This window comes from Pleurodeles waltl, chromosome 8 (assembly GCF_031143425.1).
Source record: "Pleurodeles waltl isolate 20211129_DDA chromosome 8, aPleWal1.hap1.20221129, whole genome shotgun sequence".
Classification (NCBI taxonomy): domain Eukaryota; kingdom Metazoa; phylum Chordata; class Amphibia; order Caudata; family Salamandridae; genus Pleurodeles; species Pleurodeles waltl.
In genome coordinates this window covers 1,510,577,702-1,510,603,295 of record NC_090447.1, presented here as the reverse complement: position 1 = coordinate 1,510,603,295, position 25,594 = coordinate 1,510,577,702, and the positions used below count along the sequence as shown (strand labels likewise).

Sequence of the window (25,594 nt, the reverse complement as noted above, 5' to 3'; positions counted from 1 at the left end):
TCATGAATAAGACTTCAACAATTTCTGTTAGAGCTCATTCTACAAAAGCAGTAGCAGCCACTACCGCCCTTTAGGCAGAACTCTTTCTTGAGGAGGTTTGTGAGGCTGCCACATGGAAGTCTACTCATGCCTTCTAAAGGAATTACTGCACTGACGTCGATGTCAACAAGGATTCCGCAGTGGGAAGGGCTGTGCTGCAGTACCTTTTCAAATAAGGTAAACCTCATTCATCTATCATTTCACTCATCCTTTCACCCAACCACTTATCCATCCATCTATTTACCCTTTCACTCATCTATCGATCCACTTTGTTTTTTTGTTCTTTGAGAGCGAGGTTGGTGTCCAAGGTGAATCCAAGTAACTTAGCATTCAGGGAAAGTTGGGGTTCCAGGCATCAAGGTTCATGTCAATAAGTCTGATTTGTACTGTTTTTTTTGGTTAGCAAATAACAGGAATTCTGTTTTGTTTTGGTTAAGCTTCAAGTAGGGGCTGGACATCCAGGTCCAGTTGATGTTCAGGCAGCATTTGAGGTGTTGGACCTCTAAAGCAGAGGAGACTGTCAAGTAGGCTTAAGTATCATCGGCATATTGGTGAACTTTGCAGCAGTTATCTGTGAATAGACCATCAACGGGTTCCATGTAGAGTATGTCAGCAAGATCTGCATGAGATAGGGCTTTGAAGGACAACCATTGCAGGATTCTACAGTAAGAGGGGGGCTTACAGGATGAAGCAGGATTGATGTCTGTGTGCTGTTGGATCTTTAATATGTTTTCACTGAACAAGAGGTTAATTGTGTTGAACCTTTCTGTGCAGGGAGGAATGGGTGGGTTCAGCAGGGAGTTGAGGCAGTGCTTGATTGTCTTGAGAAGATCTCTTCTTAAGCTGGTGTTTTCATTGAGTGTGCTGTATTGCATTTTGCTGTGACAGAAGTGATGTGTGTACAGTACAGATGAACTTAAGTACCATGAGGTCATTTGGAGTTCTGTTTTAATTCTATTGTCTTTCTCAGCTGTGGAAGGGTCATTAATTGTGAGTAAGGTCTTTAAAGTACTAAGATTCTGTAGGGTAGCATTTGCATGTTTTAATTGAGGTGTGAATGGAGCGACCTCTGACCTGTTTTAGGTCTAGAGCTCGCCCCCCACGTCCGCAGCACCACCTTGCTGTCTCGTGCCCCTGACCCCCGCCCACGCTGCTGCTAGCGTGTTCGAGGCCCTCCTCCACCCGCAGGCATCCTCCTGCGCCTCATCCCTGGTGTCTAGTGGGCTCTGGTAAGCTTCACTAGACCCATGTGCCGCATCTCGCCGTTCTGTAAGTGTTTTTTCCACTTTTTCAGCGCCTTGCCTCCTTGCGCTCTTGCCCTCATTGTGCCCCCTCTGATTACTGTACCCCGATTGTATTTTGTGCCATCATTGTATTTTGTGACTGTTTTTAACTTTTGCCTTACTGTTTGTGCCTTGTTTTTCCTGGTTTTTTCGCCCCTTGGGCGCTCCCCCTTGCCGATCTCTCCTTGCCGCTGCCTCCCTGCGGCCCCGCCCCCCTCGCGCACCCATTCGCCGCTCCCTCCCGCCTCCCAGCTGCTCCTCCCTCCCCCCTCCCCCCTCCCTTCTTAATGGCTGGTGCTGCGCGTCTGCGCCGGAGGCGCGCCAGAGGCAAGCCCGTCTGCGCCCGTCCACGCCTGGACCGCGCCCAGCGCCACCCCCCCTCGTCCACACGCCCCCCGCACCACCAGCCTTCGCTACCCGGCCAGCGAACTCCTCGCCCTTTACCCTGGCTCCTCCACAGCCTGCTTCCAGGCCACACCAAAGCACACCAAGGGACCCTTCTCCTGCCGCTCCTGCAACTTCTCCTGCAACAGAACAACGAAGCCTGTAACAACCAACACCAACCACCTCCACTGCATCCTACTCAACACACGCTCTGCAACGAAAGCACGCCATCGAGCTCTGGGACCTGCTCGACACCTCTGCCCCAGACGTAGCCTTCCTGACCGAAACCTGGTGGAACGACTCCTCGGCCCCAGACATCGCCATCGCCATCCCTGACGGCTACAAGATCACCAGAAGAGATCGCACCAACGGAATCGGTGGAGGAATAGCCATCATCCACAAATCCACCCTCAAGATCCTCACCCACACGGACGACACCCTCAAGACAGCTGAACACCTTCACTTCCAGATCCACACGGACCCCAACACCACCCTCAGAGGAACTCTCATATACCGACCACCAGGACCAAGAGCCCCCTTCAGGGAAACCATCTCCGACCTCGCAAGCACCCACGCCCTCGCTTCAACGGACTACATCCTCCTTGGAGACCTCAACTTCCACCTGGAGAACAACAACGACGCCAACACCGCATCACTGACCTCCAACCTCGGACTCAGACAACTGGTCAACACACCCACCCACATCGCCGGTCACACTCTAGACCCTCTCTTCTCTGCCAGCAACCACATCTCCTTCAGCCACACCACCGAACTCAATTGGACCGACCACCACTGCGTCCACTTTACATTCAAGAAACACACCGAACACCCCCGCCCCCCACTACCACCACGCCGCCGCTGGGGCAAAGTCACCGAGGACCAACTAACCAGCACCCTCGCCAAGAACCCGCCGACCGACCCTACTGACCCGGACTCAGCAGCCACCAACCTCCAACAGTGGATCCTCAACAGCGCCAACATCCTCGCCCCACTCAAGAGACCCACCGTCAACCAAGAAAAGAAAAAAGCAGCCTGGTTCACAGACGAACTGATCACCTCCAAAAGCACCTGCCAGAAACTTAAGAAAAAATGGCTCCTCGAGCGCACACCCGACAGCCTGGCAACTCACAAGGAAGCCACCCGCAAGCACCATCAACTGATCCGACTCGCCAAACGCTCCCATTTCACAGAACGCCTAAACAACAACGCACACGACAGCAAGGAGCTCTTCTGCATCGTGAAAGAGCTCTCCAACCCCAATGCCAACGTCAACGACGTCCCACCATCCCAGAAACTCTGCAACGCACTCTCCACCTTCTTTTACCAGAAAATTGCGGCCATCCACGACAGCCTCAACACCACTCCTCCGCCAGAACCCAGCACCGACTACTCCTCCAACACCAACCGCCTCACCTCCTGGACCCACGTAGACGACACCGAAACCCGAAAAACCATGAACACCATCCACTCTGGATCCCCCTCAGACCTCTGCCCACACCACGTCTACAATAAAGCCGACTCCACCATCGCCCCCCATCTTCGCAAGATCATCAATCTTTCCTTCGACACTGCGACCTTCCCGGACAGCTGGAAACACACCGACATCCAAGCCCTCCTCAAGAAACCCAAGGCTGACCTCAACGACCTCAAAAACTTCCACCCGATCTCCCTCCTCCCCTTCCCAGCGAAGGTCCTCGAGAAGATCGTCAACGCCCAGCTCACCCACTACCTAGAAGACAACTCCATCCTAGACCCCTTCCAATCCGGCTTCAGACGAAATCATAGCACCGAAACTGCGCTCCTCGCCGCCACGGACGACATCAGACAGCAAATGGACAATGGCGAGACTTCAGCCCTCATCCTCCTAGACCTCTCCGCAGCGTTCGACACAGTCTGCCACCGCACCCTACTAACTCGTCTCCACGAAGCCGGAATACAAGACAAAGCCCTCAACTGGATCTCATCTTTCCTCTCCGGCAGAACCCAGAGAGTCCGACTCTCACCCTTCCGCTCCGAAGCCATCAACCTCATCTGCGGCGTCCCCCAAGGCTCCTTGCTTAGCCCGACGCTGTTCAACGTCTACATGGCACCCCTCGCATAACTGGCCCGCCAACACAACCTCAGCATCCTCTCCTACGCCGACGACACCCAGCTCATCCTCTCCCTCACCAAAGACCCACACACCGCCAAAGCCAACCTCCATGAGGGATTGAAATCCATCGCCGAATGGATGAGAGACAGCCGCCTAAAATTAAACTCCGACAAAACGGAAGTCCTCATTCTCGGACGCACCCCCACAGCCTGGGACGACTCCTGGTGGCCCACCGCACTGGCCCCCCCCCCCCCTACTCCAGCCAACCACGCACGCAACCTCGGCTTCATCCTCGACTCCGCCCTCACCATGTCCAAACAAGTCAACGCAGTCTCCTCCTCCTGCTTCAACAACCTGCGCATGCTCCGAAGAATCTACAATTGGATCCCGTCGGAGACCAGAAAGACGGTGACCCAGGCCCTCGTCAGTAGCAGACTGGACTACTGCAATGCACTCTACACAGGCATCCCAGCAAAAGACATCCAACGACTCCAACGCATCCAGAACGCATCCGCCCGCCTGATCCTCGACATACCCCGCCGATGCCACATCTCCCACCACCTGAAGGAACTCCACTGGCTCCCCGTGGACAAGAGGATCACCTTTAAACTACTCACCCACGCGCACAAAGCACTACACAACGCCGGACCAGCCTACCTGAACAACAGACTCAACTTCTACGTCCCCACCCGCCAACTCCGCTCGGCCGACCTCTCCCTCGCCATCGTCCCCCGTATCCAACGCAAGACCTCTGGCGGCAGATCCTTCTCCTACCTCGCAGCCAAGACCTGGAACTCCCTCCCGGCCCCCCTGCGCCAGACCCAGGACCTCCTCACCTTCAGGAGACTCCTCAAGACATGGCTCTTCGATCGATAGCAGCTGCCCCCCACCCCCACCCCCCCTTCAGCGCCTTGAAACCCTAACGGGTACATAGAGCGCTCTATAAATGTTTTGATTGATTGATTGATTGAATAATCCTATTGTTTTTTGTTTGTAAGAGTGCTGGCTTAGGATATGGAGTCGTTAGGGTGAGAAATGAGTTCAAACATCAGGTTGTCTATGGAAAAGTCTTTGCAGGATCTGAGGCTTTTGTCTTCTCTTTTGGGTTGATCTTCAATTGTGGGTAAGTTGCTAAGGAGGGAGAAGGGGTCACTAAATGGTCAGTCCAGTGGTGTGAGTGTTTTAAAATTGATTGTTTGTGATGTTGAGAAGACAAGGTCGATGATGTGGCCTTTGGAGCGGGTTGATTGTATGAGATGCCGTACTATGTTGAGTGTGTTGAGGTTGATTGAGAAGGGTGTCTCATTGTTTTAGCCTGTGCTCTTTGGGGATTTGAAGTCACACAGTTGTGAGGTTTTTTTAGTATCATTTTATGGGCATGTTATTTTAGGTATAGGCCTGCAGTTTGCGCCTTTTAGCATAGTAGCAATTCATTTTAATCTATTTTATTTCTTTAGCGGAAGCCTCATTTTGTGATGATCTTTTTATTCCTTTATTTGTTGCTCGCTCTGCCTAGGATCAATTTTTATTTCTTAGCACAACATATTCACTCTGTGCTTGCTCAAGGCTGTACACAACATTGTTGTTGGTACACACTAGAACATCACATTCCCTACAACTTCATGGAAATATACGTATTCTCACATTAGGACAGTTTTCTTTGAACACCCAGATGTTTTATTGTAAAACATCTCTCTGCCCCGGATACATTAGAGGGAAGTTCCTGCCAGAAACTGCCACCGCATGCTGTTGCTTCATTGCAGCTGCCTGCTGAGACTTGACATCTTTTCCGCCTCCATAGGAGAGGACCCTGGGTAGACCAACAGCCCTCTTTACTACTACCACATTCCGGTATGTGGGATGGTGTCCCCCCAGGGGTCCTGAAGGGCGGATTAGCGCTAACATTGCTGTGCTCTAATATAGTACTTTAGCAGCGTAGGTAGGAATTCCCATACTTAGCATTGTGACACGATGGTGGGACTTCTTATTTTTCACTTTTTTGTCACTACTCTGTTATTATCATGTTTCATTATCCTAATTATTGCAGTACATGCCTTTTTATCTATGATGCAGTTGATTCAATAAAATACATTGAACCAAGGTCTGCTTCTGTTTGTCTTTCTGTGTATGAGGCGAATGTAACTAAGAGAAAAGGATAAGATCTGTTCCACCACGATTTTCCTGATAAATCAGAATGTCATACGCTCAGCTGCCAAAAATCACTGCCACTTTTGGGTGCTGGTGAGATACTGCTGTCTGGCTGGAAGTGTTTGGCCGACAGTTGTCACATGGTGTGGGATTGTACTCGGTTCCCCAAAATTTGGTGGTGCTGCAGCCTGAATCCAGCAGTTTAATTAGTACAATCAGAGCCAACACGGCAACACAAGAAGGTGATGTGGGCATGTTGAATGGACAAGGTGGTGAGGAGATTTATGAATGAATGAGTAAACTCTTTGTTCTGCCCAGGAAGCCTCTGCTTGAGGTAGAAGGTAGCGGTCTGAGTGCAAAGAATGGGTAATGGCATGTTAGCAGTGCTATGGAGTTGAGTGTTACTTGCTTGCCTAGAGTCCACGACTAGGAGGGCTTATGGATGACAGAGAGGCCTCCTCCCTTCTTATGAGTGCAGTCCACATGAAGGATGTTGTAGCCTGTGGGAAGAGGATGTCTAGGATGTGCAAACATGCTAGATGAACAACTTTGTTCTGTAATAAAGGTGTCTATCTTGTGATAGGTGATAAGATCTGTGATGTCTGGTGCATGGAGTACTGCAGAGTGAGGGTTAAAGAGTGTGATTTGGAAAGTGTGTGTTTGGGTTGTCTTGGTCTGGGTGTGATTGTGGAGACTATCAGTACGAGGCGCTGGTGAGGTACATGATTATATCTTAACTTTTAGGATTTAACTGGTAAATTTCCACTCATACTTTAATGCCTACAGGGCCTTATTTCACAAAGTAGTCATATATAATAAACCAAAACTCTCCTCAAAACATATGCATTGTAGTAATAGCACACATGCATGACATTTTCCTATATCCCACCTATTTAATTCGCTGTGTAAAAAGTGTTTTTGTCGGTTTCAGATGAAGATGAGGATAGCGATGAGGAATCGGATGAGGAGTCTGGATGGGAAAGTGATGAGGAAGACCTCGGATCGGAGGATGAACCCTTTGATGATTCTGTATGCCCAGACGGTAAGTTGTCCATGTTTGTGTGAGGACTCCATGTGTGCAAAAACAGTATCTAAAATGCTCTTCCCAGGAAATGTTTACAAATGCATTATGCATAATTTATAAAGGGTTACAGTATTTCAAGATATCCGTCATAGTTGTAGATGTCCTGGAGTATTCAAATGTGTAAAGTATACAGATGCAGAATTTCTATCACATGGCAAATCTGAATGTACAAACAAAGCCTAAAGAATCATTAACAGAAGACATGTTTTCCTTTGTGAGGGGATGTTTTTCCAGTGGAAAACCTCTTCTCTCTACACTTCCATTAAATATGGGGGTATTCAATTCCTCTTGCCCCATTGTATGCGTTTCCCATGCAACAATCCACCTGCGAGTACTAAATGGGTTCTTGAAATCCTAGGAGATTGTGAATGTTCACCTACTACTGCACGGTTCCCAGACCCTCAATCCGATCCTTAGCCCAAATCTGACAATGAAGAAATTCCATCATATTGGTAGAGTTTCTGCATTTGGATGCACCATTAATATAATTCAACAAAATAATAGTGCCTGTGGCAGTTGCATACACACCCTTACAGTTCCGGAGACATCATGGAGCTGACTCCTTGTCCCACTGTTAGTCCCTGAAGAGCCTCTGCTTTGCTGCTGAGTGGCTAAAAGCTAAGGATTGGAAACTAGAAAAAGCAAATAGGCTATCAGACTCCTGTTCAATTTCAGTTCCTACCACCTGAGACCAGTTGTAGCACTGACAATATTACAATGTAGCAGGCCATAGGTAGCAGCTGCCGGGGTTAACTGTAGTCCTTGAACTACACCTTAGTAATGTACAACTCCACTGGTACGGATTCTGCAAACCAAGGCTGGCAATTTATGCCGACAAGGTGCTTTTGTGCTCACCAAACTACCACATAGGTGAGCAGAAACATCTCTTAACTGGTCACTGGATAAATGTGTCCCCAGCAGTTGCACACACATGTTCAAAGTGTTAAATCACAGCTCCTTTTGCACATTTGAAAGATATTTGGATCACAGAAATCTAATTTTGTAATGCATCCCACAGTTCATCAATGAAATGATTAACATACTGTTGTTCTATAAGGATACTAATAGCAGGCTAAAGGCTGATTCAGATAGTGGGATATAAAAGCTTTACTGATGACGGTGGCAATAATGATACGCCTTGGAGTGTTATCCTCTATTCAACGCTAATTAAAACACATGCCTTGAACGAGAGGTTGTTACCCATCCAGAGGAAGTGGAAATTGCTTATTTGTAACTAAAACCCTAGCGTGAGGAAAGCACAGTCACTGCTGGGGCATATGGCTTTGTGCATAACCATGCTTCCAAATCCAAGGCTGCACATGAAGACTGCAGGACTCTCTGGAGGATCAACAAAGTTAGCACCACGAGAGCTGTGAAGAAAAGGTGATGCTATTGGCAGTAGCAGTGCAATTCTCACATTTTTATTCATTGGTCCAAAGCATCCTTCGCTGTCCTTTCACAAGTTCATATTGTTTCAAGAGTGCTCATGAACCTGTATGAAGACCTAGCAGGATGGTTCACATAACCCCTCAATGGTCAAGACTGTGGTGGTTCACAGATCTACTTCATCTGTTGGAGACACTATGCACGAGAGTGCAATGGAGACTGGATTGGTTAGGCAGGGCCAAGGTACGACTTTACATCAAAATTTCATATATTTGAGCTCGCCCACTTGGCTTCTTAATCCACCAAGTATGGCCATTTGACCCTCACTATTGACTTTATGAACTTTCGGAATGGGGCAAAGAAGCCTACGAGATTATCCTAGGCTTTTAGATTTGAAGATGCTCACCCTGTGGTGTATCAAGAAGTTGATCCAGTTTTGAAATATTTTTCCAAAGAGCTGAACAATAATCATCTTTAAAACATTATAAAATATGAATTATAATTCAAAACCATAAATGTGTTTGACATGTCATAATAATGATACATTGAGTTCATCCCTAATTAATTATTATAAATTCAGATATATTTTAATACATTTGTAAACCCTATAATAATCAGTTATCATAAGTAGTGCACATATACAATATGGCAAATTTTGAGGCTGTGGCAAATGTTAGAGCAAATTATTATGGCCAGTGCTATGGAGATTAATGAAACCTATGGAGCTGGACTGGTGCACGGATTGAGGTTTACAAGTTCAGAACTTCCTCCACCCATCATGGCTCCTTCTCCAGGGCTGTTATATTTTCCTGGAGCTCTTGGCCAATAAGCATTAGTACTCATCTTTCTTCATCACTTTTAGAAAGCATCAAAAGGCACTTCCTGTACATATAGTCCAGGGTTAATCTGAAACATGCATTAGCTCATCTTCCTCTGAATAATCCTTCTTCCAGCCCTGTGTTTTTGACTTATTGTCTTTACAAAGCTTGGCCTTTCTCAATATATTTTATACTTTTGGTGTATCTCTCATTCTTCTTGTTAAACTCAAACACTTTGTCGTATGTGATGATACTGGGTTTTAAAACACCTCAAGGCCATAGGTGCTAGCACATTGCATAAAATGTTAAAGAAAAAAATTAATTGGGTTGAATGCTGGATAAGCTATTAAAGTGACTCAATTGATAGTTCAATACTATAGTGAAGTTGTAAGTGGATGTAAATGTATTGCTTAGTGGCATTAACGTGCAGCGGTGTTGTGGCCTCTGTCCAATGAACTACCAAAATATTTTCCAATAAGCTTGTGTGTACATCACCTTAATTCTTAATGAAGTATACAGTAACTCTAACTAGCATCCTAAAAAATATGGTCAGGTAATGAAGATGCATTGAATCAGGATTCCTACACCCTGTTAAAAAAAAAAGTGGTCAAACACAATACTATTTGCTTTATAATGAAATAGGTGTATTTAGGACTTTTTAAATGTGTTGTAATGCTGTGTGATTTAAGACTCACTTAAATATCGCCTGTTTCAGGCTGCGATCCTGATCTGTTTGAGAATACTCTACATCTGCGAGAGAAGCGTCTAGACATTGAGGAAGCCCAGGCTGAAGAAAAGAAGTTAGTTGATAATCTCAAGAAAGACCATGATGCCATGGCCAAAAAGGTATTGCCTCTGTGGTATTACAGTGGTAGCAAAGGAGGAGGTTGTGTCCAGTCATCAGTAAAGAAGTTGAAGCATTTGTGATTATGGCTAAAGAGAAGCACGGTTACTTGTTTGCTTGTTCACACCCATACTACTGCTGCGGCCGCTTTCAGTCAATGACTATTAGGCGTTCTTTGTCTTAAGGTTCGACCAGTTTCTTGATGCCTATATCAAGGGGCTGTGGTGGAATTCCATGTACTGCGTTAATCTTCTCCTTTGCTATTGACTGTTTTATTCTTGCAGTTGCAGTGAATCCACCTCTCTGTTGCGTCCTAGATGCCCTTCCCTTCCAAAGAAAATGGAGCCCAGACTCTAACACTTTCTTTTGCCTGAGGGTATCTCCTGGTGGGCTCATGGAATCGGTCTGAGGGGAAGGCTGTTGGGGAACACACAGCAGCAGATTTGTGTACAGCTGCTCATTCTCCCCTGGACAGTCTTTGTTCAAGCTGAGGAGGCATCGAGGAACCTGTACAGTGAACCGGTCGTCAAGGGTGGAATGAGTCAGTCATTCACTTTGAACTATACTCTTGAAATTTGATGGCCAAAGATATGGCTCACTCTGTCCATAGTTGTTGCTGAATTTGTTTGACTCACTGAGCCATAGGAACCAAGATATGCTTCATTGATGAGGCCTGAAGAAATAGAAACTGGTCTGATGTTGCTTGAGTTCTCATCTGGAGGGGACCAGGCCTGGCAATTCATGCTGGACTGGTCCTTTTGGAGCAGGACAGAGGCTGGTTTGTATATGATAGGTCTCTGATCTTGGTGGCATAGTGGGCAAAAAAACAATGCAGTGCAACTCTGCTTAAGTAATTACCTAAGATTAATTCAAGTGCTCTACCAAGCACTTTTTCCTTTTTCTCGAACCTCTGTGTAACAGGATCCTAGATTAGGCCCTTTCTGAATTCTGTTCACTTGACAACCCCTATTTGCTGCAGCACAAACAGTTGTCACATCCAAATAGCATATAAATTAGTGCAGGGAACCCACAGCCCCTGAGCGATAGGAGACTGCAAATATAGAAACACTGCTCTCACTACAGAACAAATGTGTAAACTTTCTGAACAGGCTGTTGTGCCTGTTAACCACAGGTACCTCTGTAAACATTGTATCTATTCCCATATATTCATTACTTACCATAAATACAATGACACAATCCATGTACCTATAGGGTGTGGTGTGTTAATACATTATAAAATCACTTCATTATTGCAATGTACTCAGTTCACTATTTGAAAATAATATATCCATTTTAGATCATAATCCCAACCCAGTCCTTGAGTTTAAGTATCTGCCCTGTTTGGTGTGGTGGCAGAAATGTCTTCAAATATAAACTGCCAGTATTTGTTTACAAACATAAGTCTTTTATACATTCCATTATTCTTTGCAATCCATATGCCTCCCAGGATGCGTTGATATGTTTCGGCCTGTCTGTTTCTTTCTAAGGTCTTCTCAGGACAACCCTCAAGGACCTGCATAAATTGCATGTATACTTGAAATTGGTCCTTAAGTAACCCAGTGTGAAGTGCGTACTCTTACATTGCCTGAGCAGCAACCTCATCTTTAAACAAATGCAGGGTACATTGTCAATATTTATCCCCATTGAAAATGGCTTGTAAATCATCATTCTTGTTTTATGCCCTTTAAATGAAATACAAATGTGTGGTCACTCATACTCCAGTTTTCTGATTTGAAGTCCCACAATTTCTTCATGTGCCCTTTCAGCTGCTTGACTTTAAGATGCTCTGCTTGACATTTTAAAGACAAGCGTCACTCCCTCATTAGGTCTCATGTACCAGACTGCATAAGCCCACCCATTGCCTACTATTGGTTAGCGCTTTTGTCACTCTTATTTGCTTTATTCTTATTCAATGGCTTGCCTTAGCCATCTTGTGTTTGGTCCTACTCTGGACTATATCCTCTTTACCAACCTTTTGCATAGTGGACTTGTATACTTCCACTTCTCACTTTTAGGGAACTACTTTCTGTTTTTTGCTTAAGTACTTCATGAGTGCATGTGTTTTCCAGCTCTCTTCCTCGTGTGTTTCTCCCAAATACCATCTGACCTTGCACTTTATGTTGCTCGCACCCTCCCCCCCACCCATGCTCCGAGTTGTTCTCTCCATCTTGGTCCTCTCCCCACACCCTCTGTGTTGCCCACCTCTTGCGCTGCTTTCCCCTCCACCTCTATCTGCTCCTCCGTTAAACCACAACCCCTACCTTTTGTTATTTTGTGATTTTTAATTTTAATTTTTTCACTTACCGATCCAAATGATGTCTGCCATCAAGGATCAGTAAATGGATGGAGCCCACTTCATTCTCTTGGTGCATGCAAGAATGATGCCACCTGGGGCATGCGAGCAGAATAATGGAATCTCCAGCAGCGGTAGCGTCATAATCTGTACATGGAAAGAACCTATTTCATTTTTATTTATTTAAAACTCTTTATTAGCATTTCAATTATAATTTTAAACTTGGTGACATGAAATACACTCATTGCTAATGTCGACAAAGTGGCAGTAGGCCTCAAATAATCAGTCAACTTATATCCATGTCCCACCCAGGCAGCCCCAGTGTTGGTACGTGGGTCCTCATGCCGCTAGTCACAGGCATGATGAGAGGTACTCAATACTGGGGTACATATAAATCCCTGATGATCGTTACATTTTCCCCACACTTTGTTCCATTTCTGTGGACATCCTTGAACCTACTTTTTTTTAAGTGTACCAAAATGTGAAGGGAACCTGTATCAACAGCTCCTTGAGGGTTGTCATGAGGAGGCTGTAGAAGGAAACACATCGGCTGAAACATCTCAGGAAGGATGGACCAATTTAATGTAAAAGCCACTAGGGGGAGCATCATCCCAATGAAATGTGATTTAAAAAATTTAGAGATTTTCAGACAACCTTGGTGAAAAAAAGATTTTTTAAAAATCAGCATAATCCAGCATTCTCTAAATGATAGATGCCTTATCGACATTGGAGCATAATTTTTCAGTTTTTCTCAATCAAAATGAAACCAAAATGTTAATGACATAACTGAAACATGTTGTTAATCACATAAATTACACAATGACGGCTGGCGCGAGCATCATCTTTGCTCTGAGAGGAAGTTAAGGCTCTCTTGGCGAAGGGAGCAACAGAGAGGGTTCCTTTAACAGAAGTAGGCAGAGGTTGTTTTTCCTGCTACTTTCTGATCCCCTAAAAGAACAAGGAGCTTTGCCCTATTCTAGACCCCCAAACCGTCAGTCTCTTCCTCAAAAAGGAGAAATTCAAGATGCGTATTTCCACATCCCTATCTTGCCTGCCCCCAGAAGTTACCTGTGGTTCAGGGTAGGTCACAAGCATTTTAAAATTACTGTGCTCCCATTTGGCCTTATCAGCACTCTTTGGGTGTTCACCAAGGTGATGGCAGTGGTTGCAGCTCATCTGGGGTGTCAGTCTACCCTTATCTTGATGACTGGCTGTTAAAGGTGGGCTCACCCCAGGTTGTTGTCTCCCACCTTCAGACTACTGCCTGCCTCCTGCATTCTTTGGAGTTCTCTATAAACATGCCGAAGTCACATATGACTTCTTTTCAGATGCTCCCTTTCTTCGGAGCTGTTCTGGACACAGTGCAGTTTCGGGCTTATCCTCCTGAAAAGCAAGTCCAGGATGTAGCCCTATGATACCGATGTTTCAGCCTCTATCCTGGATTTTGGTGAGAAGGACTCTGAGGCTGCTGGGCCTCATGTCCTCCTGCATCCTGCTAGTGAATCATGCCAGATGGCATATGCAGGCTCTGCAGTGCGACCTGAAGTTCTAGTGGGCGCAGCATCAGGGGAATCTCTACAACATGGTCCAGCTCGCAGAGGGAACTGCAAACGACCTGCAGTGGTGGCTGACAAACCACGATTGGGTCAAAGGCAGACTCATCTCCCTTCCCTAACCAGATCTGACAGAAGTGACAGATGGGTCACTCCTGGGATGGGGTGGCCATTTGGGAGAGGTGGATATCAGAGGTCTCTGGCCTCCGGCAGAATCAGGACTCTACATCAACTTGCTGGAGCTCCGTGCGATTCGGCTACCACTGAAGGCATTTCTTCCCTCTGTCAAGGGAACGTTAGTGCCAGTGTTCATGGACAACACCACCGCCATGTTGTACTGCAGCAGGCAGGATTGGGTGCTGTACCCTAAGTCAGCAGGCCCTCCGCCGCTGGACATGGCTGGAACAACAGGGCATAACCCTGGTGGTTCTCTGAACACCAGGGCGGATGAACTCAGCCGTTGATGCCCAGCAGATCACGAGTGGCATTTCCATTTGGAGGTGGCACAAGGACTCTTTCAGCAGTGGGGAGAGTCTTGGTTAGATCTGTTCTCCTCCTAAGAGAACGTGCAGTGTCAACAATGGCAAAACATTGTAAAATATTGTACAGAAAAGTCTATTGACCCTCTTTCTGCCTCTCATTTTGGAGCAGGGCTCTTCCTTGGGCACTCTTCAGGGTTATCTCTCTGCTCCGTCCGCCTTCCTGTGGTTGCCGGACCAACCCTGTTAATTGAAGTCCCCTATTGTAAATAGGTTTCTCAAAGGGTCTGTACATATGTTTCCCCCTCACCCTTTATCATGCCTCAATGGGACTTAAATCTGGTTCTCACTTACCTCAGGTGTGCTCCCTTTGAGCCGCTGCACAAGTGTCCCCTCTGGCTGCTTGCTATCAAGATAGCCTTCCTAGTGGCAATAACATCTGCCCGGAGGGTGTGTGAGCTGCAGGCTTTACCATCCAAGCCTCCTTAACTCTCTGTGTTCCTAGACAAAGTGGTACTTCGCACCAGGACCTCTTTCCTGCTGAAAGTAGTGATCCCATATCATTTGGGACAGTATGTCACCCTACCCACCTTTTACGCTCCTCTCCATCCCTCTAAAAAAGAGGAGTGTCTGAAACGTCTGGACCCAAAAAGAGCATTGTTGTTCTACCTTGAACGCAAAAAAGAGTTCTGGGTGGATGATCAACACCTTGTGGGCCATGTTGGAGCTAAAAAAAAAGGTCGGGCAGTACAGAAACAAACCATTTCGCACTGAGGTATTCTCTGTATCAAGATCTGCTAAGCCCTTGCTGAAAAATGCAGCCTCCCAAGGGCTTATGGGCTCATTCCACCAAGGTAAAAGCTGCGACCACGGCATTGGCTATTGGAGTGCCAGTCCTGAATATCTCCCAGGCAGCAACGTGGGCATCTCTGAACACATTTGCAAAACACTACTGCCTGTTCAGTCAGGTCCCCAGTGATGGGCATTTTGCCCGTTCGGTCCTGCAGGACTTCTTAGTATACAATGTGTCCGCAGCCCGCTGCCAGGAGAGTATGGCTTGAATATCTATTCAAAGGTAAGGAATCTGCAGCTAGAAGTCTCTATCAGATGAACAAGTTACTTTTCGTTGGTAACGCATTATCTGGTAGAGACAATATGTAACTGCAGATTCCTTACAGACCCACCCATGCCTCCCCGCTTTGCGGATGAATTTTTAGAGCTAGGGTTGCTCTCTTTTCAGGGCCCTAGTTTGGACACACATTCGTTAGTTAACTTCATGGCTCATCGCTTACTGGTGCGGAAAGAAAAGAACTAATGTCTGTACACCTGGGTGGCACCTATATAGGTGACTGCGACGTCCCTTCTGGCGCCCACAACGTCGCCATGAGGAATTGAGGGAAGCCACCTGGCACACAGGGTACTGCTCACACAAAAATCTTCCAGGCCCAGTCTGACGCCTGGGAAATTCAACAGTAAGGAATCTGCAGCTAGATATTGTCTCTACCAGATATGCGTTACCGAAGATAAGTAACTTATTTGTTAATCACATAAATGGCTATGGTGAGGTACATGGCCAAAGCAAAACCAGTGCAGTGGCAAAGAGTTCTGGACTGGTAAATGGATGCTCTGGAGGTGGGCTCATGCTGACTAGGGTGTATGATGGATGGTATAGAATTTTCCACAAATACAGTCAAATCCAACTCCGATATGTTCAGTTTCCAGTCCCATTGAATAACTTCTTTTAGTTTGAGTTTTGTGAGCAGTTAGTCATGTAAAATTAACGTCTCAATATGCGTTCAGTCATGAAGTTTGTAAAAAATGATGAGTTTTTTTAATTTAAAACACAGTAGTCGTTTAGCAGCCGCGGGGTTTCCTGTGTGGCCTGTTCACACAAGATGCTGCCGCAATCCGTGCAGGTCAAAATGTTGTGCATGAACTTCCGCACTCAGTGCACATTGTTCAAGGCCCAGTTTAGTGTCAAAGCAGGGACTTGTGCAACGCGACGGGGGATTGCCTGCATCAAGTTTCTCATTAATTGTGATTCTCCTATACAGTTGAGAAGGAGAGTCCTGACTTTATTGAAGACAAGGAGGGGAGTGTTATGCAGTCTTGCTTCTCACTATTTATCACAGCATTTTAAAATACTCCATTTACCATAATCCTGCTCTTCCAGGAAGGAAATGACAATGCAACAATTAACTCAACAGTATAAATATGGTAGACCCCATGTAACTTCTTCTTTTCTTGATGCGCCTATACAGTTCATAAGCTGTGTGTAAATCTAAATGGCAGAAATAATAGAAACAAATCCCATTATTAGCCACATCAGTTACTCATGTCCTTGTCTGATTTCCCTTTAAAATGTCCTTCCAGTGTCAAAGAGGCAGGTGTCTTCATGGATCCCAGACTTCATCCTTTCAGCCTGATGCTTTATTATTTGAAATTGACATGAAAAACACCAACATGCACCTCAAGCATTACTTCCAGCGTGGGTACTTCGCGTCAGTGAGATAATACTCACCTCCTTGTCTTTAATAACACCAGGACTCTCCTTCAAACTGACTAAGAGAATCTGCAATTGTATTACAAGAGAGAGGCTCATACTATGCACGTTCAAAACATATTAACCACTGTCAGTGCCCCAAGCTATAAAGGCTTACAATAAAGTGTCTTAAAAGTTGACACCTGAGACCAATCTGCAAATTTTAGGATGTTGTCTAATCCAGCCCACAACCCAAATAGTTTTTGAAGCCATAGATTGTCCAGCAGAATCCAGCCATTACTCCTGTAATCCACCCACTCAACCAAAATGATGTCACTGGAGCAAACGGTCTACACAGAAATATTAATAGCAAAGTTCTAATATCTTTAGTGACATTCACATGCTGTTTAATACATACCCAAAAACAAACATTGCATGTGATGAAAAACGTGGAAATTTCACCAAAGTATAAGCGTTCTTGGTACGCATTGTTATGTTAAAATGAACAACCACTGGAGAAAACGTATCCCAGAAATATCCAGAGCTCTGACGCCCTCCTAAAGGACACTAGGCACAATAGCATCACCGGTTTACCAGATAATGATTTAAAAAGAAAGACTGACATTATCGTCCCATGACTCAAAAAGGCCTAACACCAAATTCACATCCCACGTAGTTGAATGCCTGGGCTTAGGGGAATTCATATATCCTATTCCTTTCATTAGCTTGCACACCAAAGGATGCTCCCCCACTGGCTTATCATTCCATCCATCTTTTCATGCACTGCTGATATTGCTGACCTGTCTATCTATTAATGGTCCTGTACCATTCTGCCCTGCTGCTAAAGATGCCAAGAAGTGCAAAACACCGTGGCATCTGATATAATGGGATCTCCACCCCTCTCCATACACCAGCTACTCCATAATTCCTGGGCTGATGTGTATGCCTTCACCTTCCTCCTGGCCTAGGAGGCCTGATGGGCCCTGAAGCTCCCTCCAGAAGCTCTTGCACATCTGTGAATGCCCTGAAAGGTTCCAAGTTACTAGGCTCAATCTGCCGTGTATGACTTATCTGTGAACCTGTCCATAAGAGTTCCTCAAAAGTTATGGGAAAAATGGAAGCAGGATATGGTGAACTCTAAGTTGCCTCCTGCGATGCAATGTGACCACAACCACCTTTGCTGATTGTCTGCCTATCTGTGCCTGATAGCTGGACATCATTGTAAAGGGTGGAAAAGGATAGTAAGTCCCCACCAGACTAAACGTGGAGAAAAGCATCTATAGGTAAAGATTTTGGATCTGGTCTCCAGCTGAAAAATATCTTCAACTGTGTTGTTAGTCTGAAGGCAAAGAGATCTGCATTGAACAGTCCACCCGTTGTGTGTAACTCCCTGTAACTCCCTGAAAACATAAACATCCAAGCTCTACTCACTGCTGCCCCAAAGGCTCTCCAAGTGTACGTCCACCACTATGTGGCATGGTCCCGGAGAGGCTCGGGGAGGGAGCCACGCAGTCCCTCCCTTTTAATTAAAATATGGCTCCAGGGATGGGGTTCTTGGGGCCCATTTGGTCTCGGGGTGCTATGACCATGCACCCTCCCTCCATCCTCTAGTATTAATGTATTTGGCCACAGGAAATGGGGTCCCCAGGGCCTTTGAAGGCCCTGGGAGGGGTCAGCATGCCTCCCACATAATAACATATTTTTTAGACCTATAGGATGGGGTCTGAGAGGGCAGCTAGTGGCTTGGAGATCGAGCTCTGAACGCCTCTCGCATTTATTGTTTCTAAGAAATGAGCTGGGCAGTGAGGTCCAAGGGCCAATAGTGGCTCAAGAAAGGGCGGCACACACCCTCACTTTTGTATTAAAAACAAAGGCCCCATGTGATGGGGTCTCCGGACCTATTAAGGTCTGGGGAAGCTGGCTGCACATTCCCCTCCTCTTATCAATTGGATTCAGCCCGAGGGCCCATTAAGGCTCGAAGAGGAGGACACGCGGCCCCCCTCCTATTTAATATGTCATTTGGCCCTGGGGATGGGGTCCCTGCACCTATTAAGGCTCAGGGAGGTTGGCTGCATTCCCCACCCCTTATAAATTGGATACAGCCCGGGGGATTGGGTCACCAAGGTCTGATAAGCCTCACGGAAGGGGGCCATGTGTCCTCCTCCCATATAATTAAATCATCGCCCAGGGGATGGAGTCCCTGGGGCTCATTTGGGCTCTGGAAAGGGGCTGTGGGCCCCCTCCGCTAGTGGTACATATTTTGGTCACCGGGACCAATAGTGGCTTGTGAATGTGAAGGGGGGAGGTGGATGGACGGGGGTTGCACTCCCTCGTTTTTTACATATTTTTTTTTTTTAATTCACTTGGGGATGCGGGTCCAGGGACAAATAGTGGCTTGGTGAGGAAAGGCTCGGGGAGGGGGAGAATCGTGTGCACCCCCCCTTTTTAAAGAGAAAAGGCTACAGGAGATGTGGCCCTTGTGGCTTTGAGAGGGCAGTGGCATGATCCCCCTTCCCCAGCCAGGGTTTGATTGAGTAGGTGGGGTTTGCCGCAGGGTGGCCAGGGCCTTAGGCCAATCTTTCACTGCACTCGGCCAAAGGGCATGCAGGTAAGTTGTTAACTTTATGTATGGTAATAAAATATTACCTTACGTTAAAAAATCCTAGAAATTCACTGAAAAAAACAAAGGTTAAAGTGACATTATAGTTAGGAATTATAATAATATCTTACTTAACATTAAAAAAAAAAGTAGAAATTCACTGAAAATGCAAAGGTTAAAGTTACGTTATAATTAGGTACATGTGCTCCTAATGATCATAGGTATGTAGAGGTATTGAACACATTATGAATCTTTGTATTCACTAGTAACTCTGTGTGCGGGTGTCAGTTGACGACCTGTATCCAGTATGTTCATCACAAGTTTCTTTTTTTGTAAAGTTCTGCAAAGTTTTCACCAGAGTATGAAGGCAGCAGGTAGTATGACCTTTAGCATCTTCAGGGCTTGGGTATTTTTAAGTAAATAGCTTCTGTTTGCATAGAGTGAATACTGTTCTTTGTAGGTACTTTTCAATACCCTGTGTTGTACTTCTCATGAGAGTTTCAGTGTCTACAAACAGTGTAAACTATCTCCATAGAGTAAGCACTGATTACAGTACCCACTGTTCTACTCGTATCTACTTCACTTCTCTCTGTAGGTTTGGTGACTGTGTAGGGTTCGGTGCAGTTAAAGGCTGTCTGGATTAGCCATTGGTTATGTAACAGAAGTTGAGTATCTGGAGTAACTTGTTTTTCTCCAAACAGTTGTATCCAGACTGAAACAGTGTGCAGTAGGGGTTACCCATCTATGCGTGGCTGATAGTAAATATGGACTCGGCTACCCATTAAGTGTATCGTATAGGGTCAGTGTTGCACACAATCTTGTTTCTCCTAAGGGAGTTGTATGCGTGAAGGCATTAATGTTGCTTTATATTATTATGAGCTACTTACTTTCATACCTCTAATGCCGTGCTCCTCTATAGAAAAATGCGTACAAATGTAGCTTGGATGATGACATCAGTGATGTCATAAATCATGTCATAGAACGTCATGAGTGATGTAATATGTGAAGTGCTAAGCAATGCATGGTGTGGGTGCACATTATAGTTAGCTTTGCTAACTATAAATGGTGAATCTCTGTGTTTTTTGTTCAAAACATTGCTTTGTCACTGACATTTTCACCTAACTATAACGTCACTTTAACCTAAGCTTTTTTTTTTCTCTGATATTAAAACACACAATGCCTGCACAAAGCTCGCCTCCATGTAGTCTTCCATACTATACAAAACACTTATACAGCTTGTCTTTAGAAGTTCCAAGCAGCCCCAATTTGCAAACTGAGTTGCTTTGTTAACTTTCTTATTCACTAATGGGGCCACTTCTGTTTTGGTGCCCAGGCCTATTTTCTGTCCCAGTTCGACCTTGAGTGCTTGCATGACAATTAATGTGGGTTTCGGGGATTTTGTAAACTAACATGGAGAGTGGAATCAGAGGAAAGACAAGCTCTACTTACGTACTGCAAAAGAGTTTTTTAAAGAGAAATGCTTCAGTAGTGGACCAATATGAAACTGGTTTAAAAAGCCAGAACCCCTAGTTTGAAAAGCCAGAACCTCTGGCTTTAGCTATTTATTAGCCTGTGCTAATAAAGAAAAATAATAACTAAAAATAATAATACATTCAGGGTCTAAAGCATTACCGCATAGCAAAAGCAGAACCTGTTGGGTTTGCCAATGCTTGTTTAACTCCCATACTGTCAGTCTGCACAGATATTGACCTGGCAGTTGTGACTGACTGCACAGGAAGTCAGTCAAAACAAAACCTACTCGTAGTGTTGTTCTAATAATTACAGGCAGTGAAAGCCAATATTTCCCATGTGTTTATGCGTAACCACATGATCTGCTTCTTGGGTGTCTGGATATTTTTACTTGCATTCATTTCTGTGTGGCTGCATGCGTGGTCCTTCTTGTTCCCCTGAAGGATGAATGGGGTGAATGCTTGAAGATCAGACCAAGTAGGTGCTACATGTGGGATTTGGGGGGCCTGAACTCTCTTCTTCGTAAATGCCCACTCCGTTGACTATGTCTAGTTGCTTATACCTTCATGGGGTGCCCTGGAGTTAGTTGCATTCCTTGCACGCTCTGCCTTTGGCATTAGCTTCGTGCCTCTGGCCCACGGATGTGTCTGAACAGTAGTGACGGTTAAGATCTGGCTTTTTCTATTGGTGTTTATCGCTGTAAGGCTGGATGGACCTGCATGATCTGAACCATTTCTTGTGTGTGTGGTCTCTCTCTGCAGGTTAAAGGAGTGGACGCAAGCCTGAAAGTAGCTGAGGCTGAGCTGGAAGCATTTCAGCGTGAGAAGCAACAGAAAGTGAACGAGCTGCTGGTGGTTGTCCTGCTTCGGCTACACCAGGTAAGGACCTCTCTGTCCAGGGGTCTGGTCATAACCCTATCCCTTATACTGCAGTCAAAGAATTACTCACCAAAGGATGTATGTATGCTATAATTTATAAAGCGCTTTCCTACTCATTAGAGCATCGAAGCGCTGAGAGGAGAGAGCATGAAAGAAAAGACGCAATAAAAGAGCACTACCCAGAAATCAGAAAGAATTAAAGAATAAACAAAATAAGAGAAATACTGAACAAAGGCCATAAGACACCAGGAAAAGATATTATCGAGGGAAGATCCATATTTTTACCAATTTCCTGAATTTCAAATAACAGGGCTCTTGCCTGATGTTCAAAGGGAGTAGGTTCCACCTTCTGGCAGTAGCCACAGTAAAGACTTTATCCCCCCATTTAGCTTTATAGGTTCGAGGGATCCGAATCCGATGAGCTTGAGAAGACCTCAAGTTTCTCTTAGGTACATACCAGTGAAGTCTGGAAGTCCGATAACGTGGTCCAATCCCATGAGCTGCCTTAAATATTAAACAGAGCGATTTAAACTGAATGCGCTGAGCCACCGGCAGCCAATGCAATTGCTTGAGGCTCTCTCCAACTGATGTCCGCCGAGGGAGATTAAGAACCGCTCTGGCGGCGGAATTCTGAACCAATTGAAGCTTATTAATCAGTGCCTTATCCAGATTGAGGAATAGGGCGTTGCAATAGTCTACCTTAGACATCACCAATGCTAAGACGGCAGATACTCTCCATTCATATGACAAATAAGGAAAAAAGATTCTGAGCATTTTGATGGACCATAGACTAATCTTTACCGTATGGTTAACCTGCTTTTTGAAGGATAACTGATCATCAAACAGAAGGCCCAAATTCCTGCTAACAGTAGAGGGCACAGGGCAATTGCCACATTCTGGTGGCCACCACCGTGAGCTCCATAGCTCCTTCCCAAGTCCGAAACATAAAATGTCGGTTTTGGTGGCGTTCGTTTTAAGCCAATTGGTATTCATCCATTCACTTACTGCCAGCATACAATTGCTGAACCGATCCGCCACCTCCTCCCAAGGCTGATTAATTGGGATGATAAGCTGAGAGTCATCTGCATAGGAGGATGGAATGAAACCAAAGGATCGAATTAGACTGGCCAACAGGGCTACAAACATGTTGAACAGCATAGGGCTGAGGGAAGATCCCTGAGGAATCCCACAAGGCAAAAGATAGGGTGTGGATCTAAAATTGCCACAGCTAACTGTGGTCCATCTATTCGTGAGAAAGGACTCCAAGAGCTTAAGCGCCCGGTTCCTGATCCCCACTTGATGAAGGCGAGACGTCAGCAAGAAAGGAGAGAAAGTGTCAAATGCCGCAGATAAATCTAAAAGAACTAAAATAGCCCCTTGGCCTCCATCAACCATCCTCCGAATAGCATCGGAGGATGAGATCAAGGCCGTTTCAGTGCTATGCACTTTCCTAAAACCATGTTGAGAAACATCAAGAACGTCCGCTTCTGCTAGGAACTCAGCCAGTTCCAAATTCCGAATTTTCTCTAAAATCTTTGCCAAATATGGGAGAAGTGCTATTGGCTGCAAGTTACTCAGATCCTGACTATCCCCATCTGTTTTTTTCTTAAGGGGTACCACTATGGTTTCTTTCCATGAAGAGGGGTACACCCTGGATATTAGGACCTCTAGATAAATGGAAGCTAACATCCGAGCCATCAGATCAGGAGTCAAATGAAAAATAGAGGGAGGACACGGATCAAGAGGGGAGCCGGACTTAATTTCAAGAATCCTCTTTCTAATATTGTCCAAGTTAGGGAAATGGAAATCTGATAATAGTTTGCCGCTTGCATTAGAATCAACAGGTGTCATGGGGAGAAATGCTCCGAGGTTATCCTGAGGAGCAAAGTTAACATGTATTTGTAGAATCTTCTTCTCAAAATGCATAGCAATCTTGTCACAGAATTCCTGAGTTTTCCAGATCAGCAGGCTTAAGGGGCGTGCATAATGCCTTTATCGTCTTAAAGTTCCCTAGGGGCATTTAATGCCTCCTTCACTTCAGTGGTGTTAAAATAAGATTTGGCCTTAAATTGCGCTACTTTATAAGCCTTCAAAGTGGACTTTAGGGCTGCCCTTTCCTCTGGAACTGGGTTAAGTTTCCACTGGTGCTCCTGTTGACGGTACTTTCTTTGAAGGAGTTTAAGCTCATTTGTAAACCAGGGATGGCCACGTTTCTTCCGGCTGCTGGGTACCTGAGTTATGGAGGCACCAGTTGAGCCATAGTCATTTCCACCCCTTGCTGAAAGCTGTCAAGCAGGGGCAGGGCTAATTTCTTAGCCTTTTCCCAGCTATCTTCTAATGCCGGGACTAATTCCTCTGCTTTAACCTGTTTCCAAAGCCTTACCACTTTACTCACCTCCTTGTTAGGAACAAGGAAATTCTTAGAGGCAAATTTAAAGTTCAACAGGTAATGGTCCGTCCAGCTCAGCTGAACGATGGTTAAAACCAGCTGTAGAGAGGCTCGTACAAAAACCCCATCTAAAATGTGCCCTGCAATATGGGTTGCTGCCGAGACTCTGAAGGTCCAATCCAGAGCCTCCATAAAATCTAAAAACTCACCAATCACGGGGGTAAATGTCTCGTCAAAGTGGATGTTAAAATCACCCAATATAATAGCTTTCGGGGACAGGACCATGGGACTGTACAACGTTTGTAGGTGGTCCTGGCGGATGATAAATCAAAAGGCCCTCCAACAGTACCCCACTGTTCTGGGAAATCTTGGAGGCCATAGCCTCACACGTTTCAGTGGAGGAGCTAAACCATGTGCACACAAGCGCAGACCTACAAATAATAGCCAAACCACCCCCACTGTTCTGAGGTCTATCTAGTCTATCATAGGTAAATCCTGGTGGGGAGGCAGCAACAAAGTCCGGGTCAGATTCTGCTTTGCCGCAGGTTTCAGTAATAAATATTCGATCGATCTGCCAAGAATCAATCATTCACTAACTTCAACTTTGTGTTTGGGAGGGAACGAGCATTTATTAAGGCATACTGGATGGGCTGATTATAAGCTGCCTTCTGTTCCTGTACTGCCCCCTCCCCCAGCCTCAACGGCCTTCTATCCTGGGCTCTGACCTCTTTTAGCGTTATAGGGTCTTGAGCAAACCAATTACATGCTTCACAGGTCCAGAAAGTCCCACCCTCGTTAAGTGACTTAGAATTCCCAATAGAGGTAGACTTAAAAGTAGGCTTACTATACTCTTTCTCTCCCCAAGAAAAAGGGCAGTATCTCTGGCACCTGATCCCGTTCGGGCACAGACGGGCTTGCCTTTGGCGTGCCAGCGGCGCGCCCTGCTCGTTACGACTCATTTATGCCACTGGGACGAGGCCTGACGACAACTAGACCGCTGACTTGCGGTACAAACTGGAAGGAGGGCTCTTACTGACCCTCACTTCCGGAGAAATGCCAAAAAGAAATGCCAGCCAAAGAAAAAATCCCCCTCGAGATGCAGGAAACCACCTCTCCCCCATTTCCCCTTTCTATTAAGAATGAGATATGAGCAGGTAAAAAAATAAAAAGATCAAGGGTACAATTTAAAGTTTAAAAAAAGGTTTAAAACGTGCAATATAAAAATAATGGGTGACCTTAACTCGAGTCAGCCAAAAACGCGCTCTCCTCTGCCAAAGAACCTATACTTTTAATGCAGCATCACTTATACATTGTGCAGCCCACTAGACCAGGGGTTCCCAACCTGTGGTCCGAAGCCCCTGGGGGTCCGGGAA

The 25,594-nt window shown here is 45.7% G+C and overlaps 1 protein-coding gene across 4 annotated transcripts in view; it reads left to right on the top strand.

Annotated features, from left to right (window-relative positions):
• The window catches only part of CFAP44 (cilia and flagella associated protein 44), a 382,521-nt gene that overhangs the window by 331,289 nt on the left and 25,638 nt on the right, over window positions 1–25,594 (top strand). For all 4 annotated transcript variants that reach the window (XM_069202788.1, XM_069202786.1, XM_069202785.1 and 1 more), the window contains 3 exons: window positions 6,878–6,988; window positions 9,950–10,080; window positions 21,716–21,832. In XM_069202788.1, coding sequence (XP_069058889.1) covers window positions 6,878–6,988; window positions 9,950–10,080; window positions 21,716–21,832 — 359 coding nt within the window. The remainder of the gene's footprint in view (window positions 1–6,877; window positions 6,989–9,949; window positions 10,081–21,715; window positions 21,833–25,594) is intronic.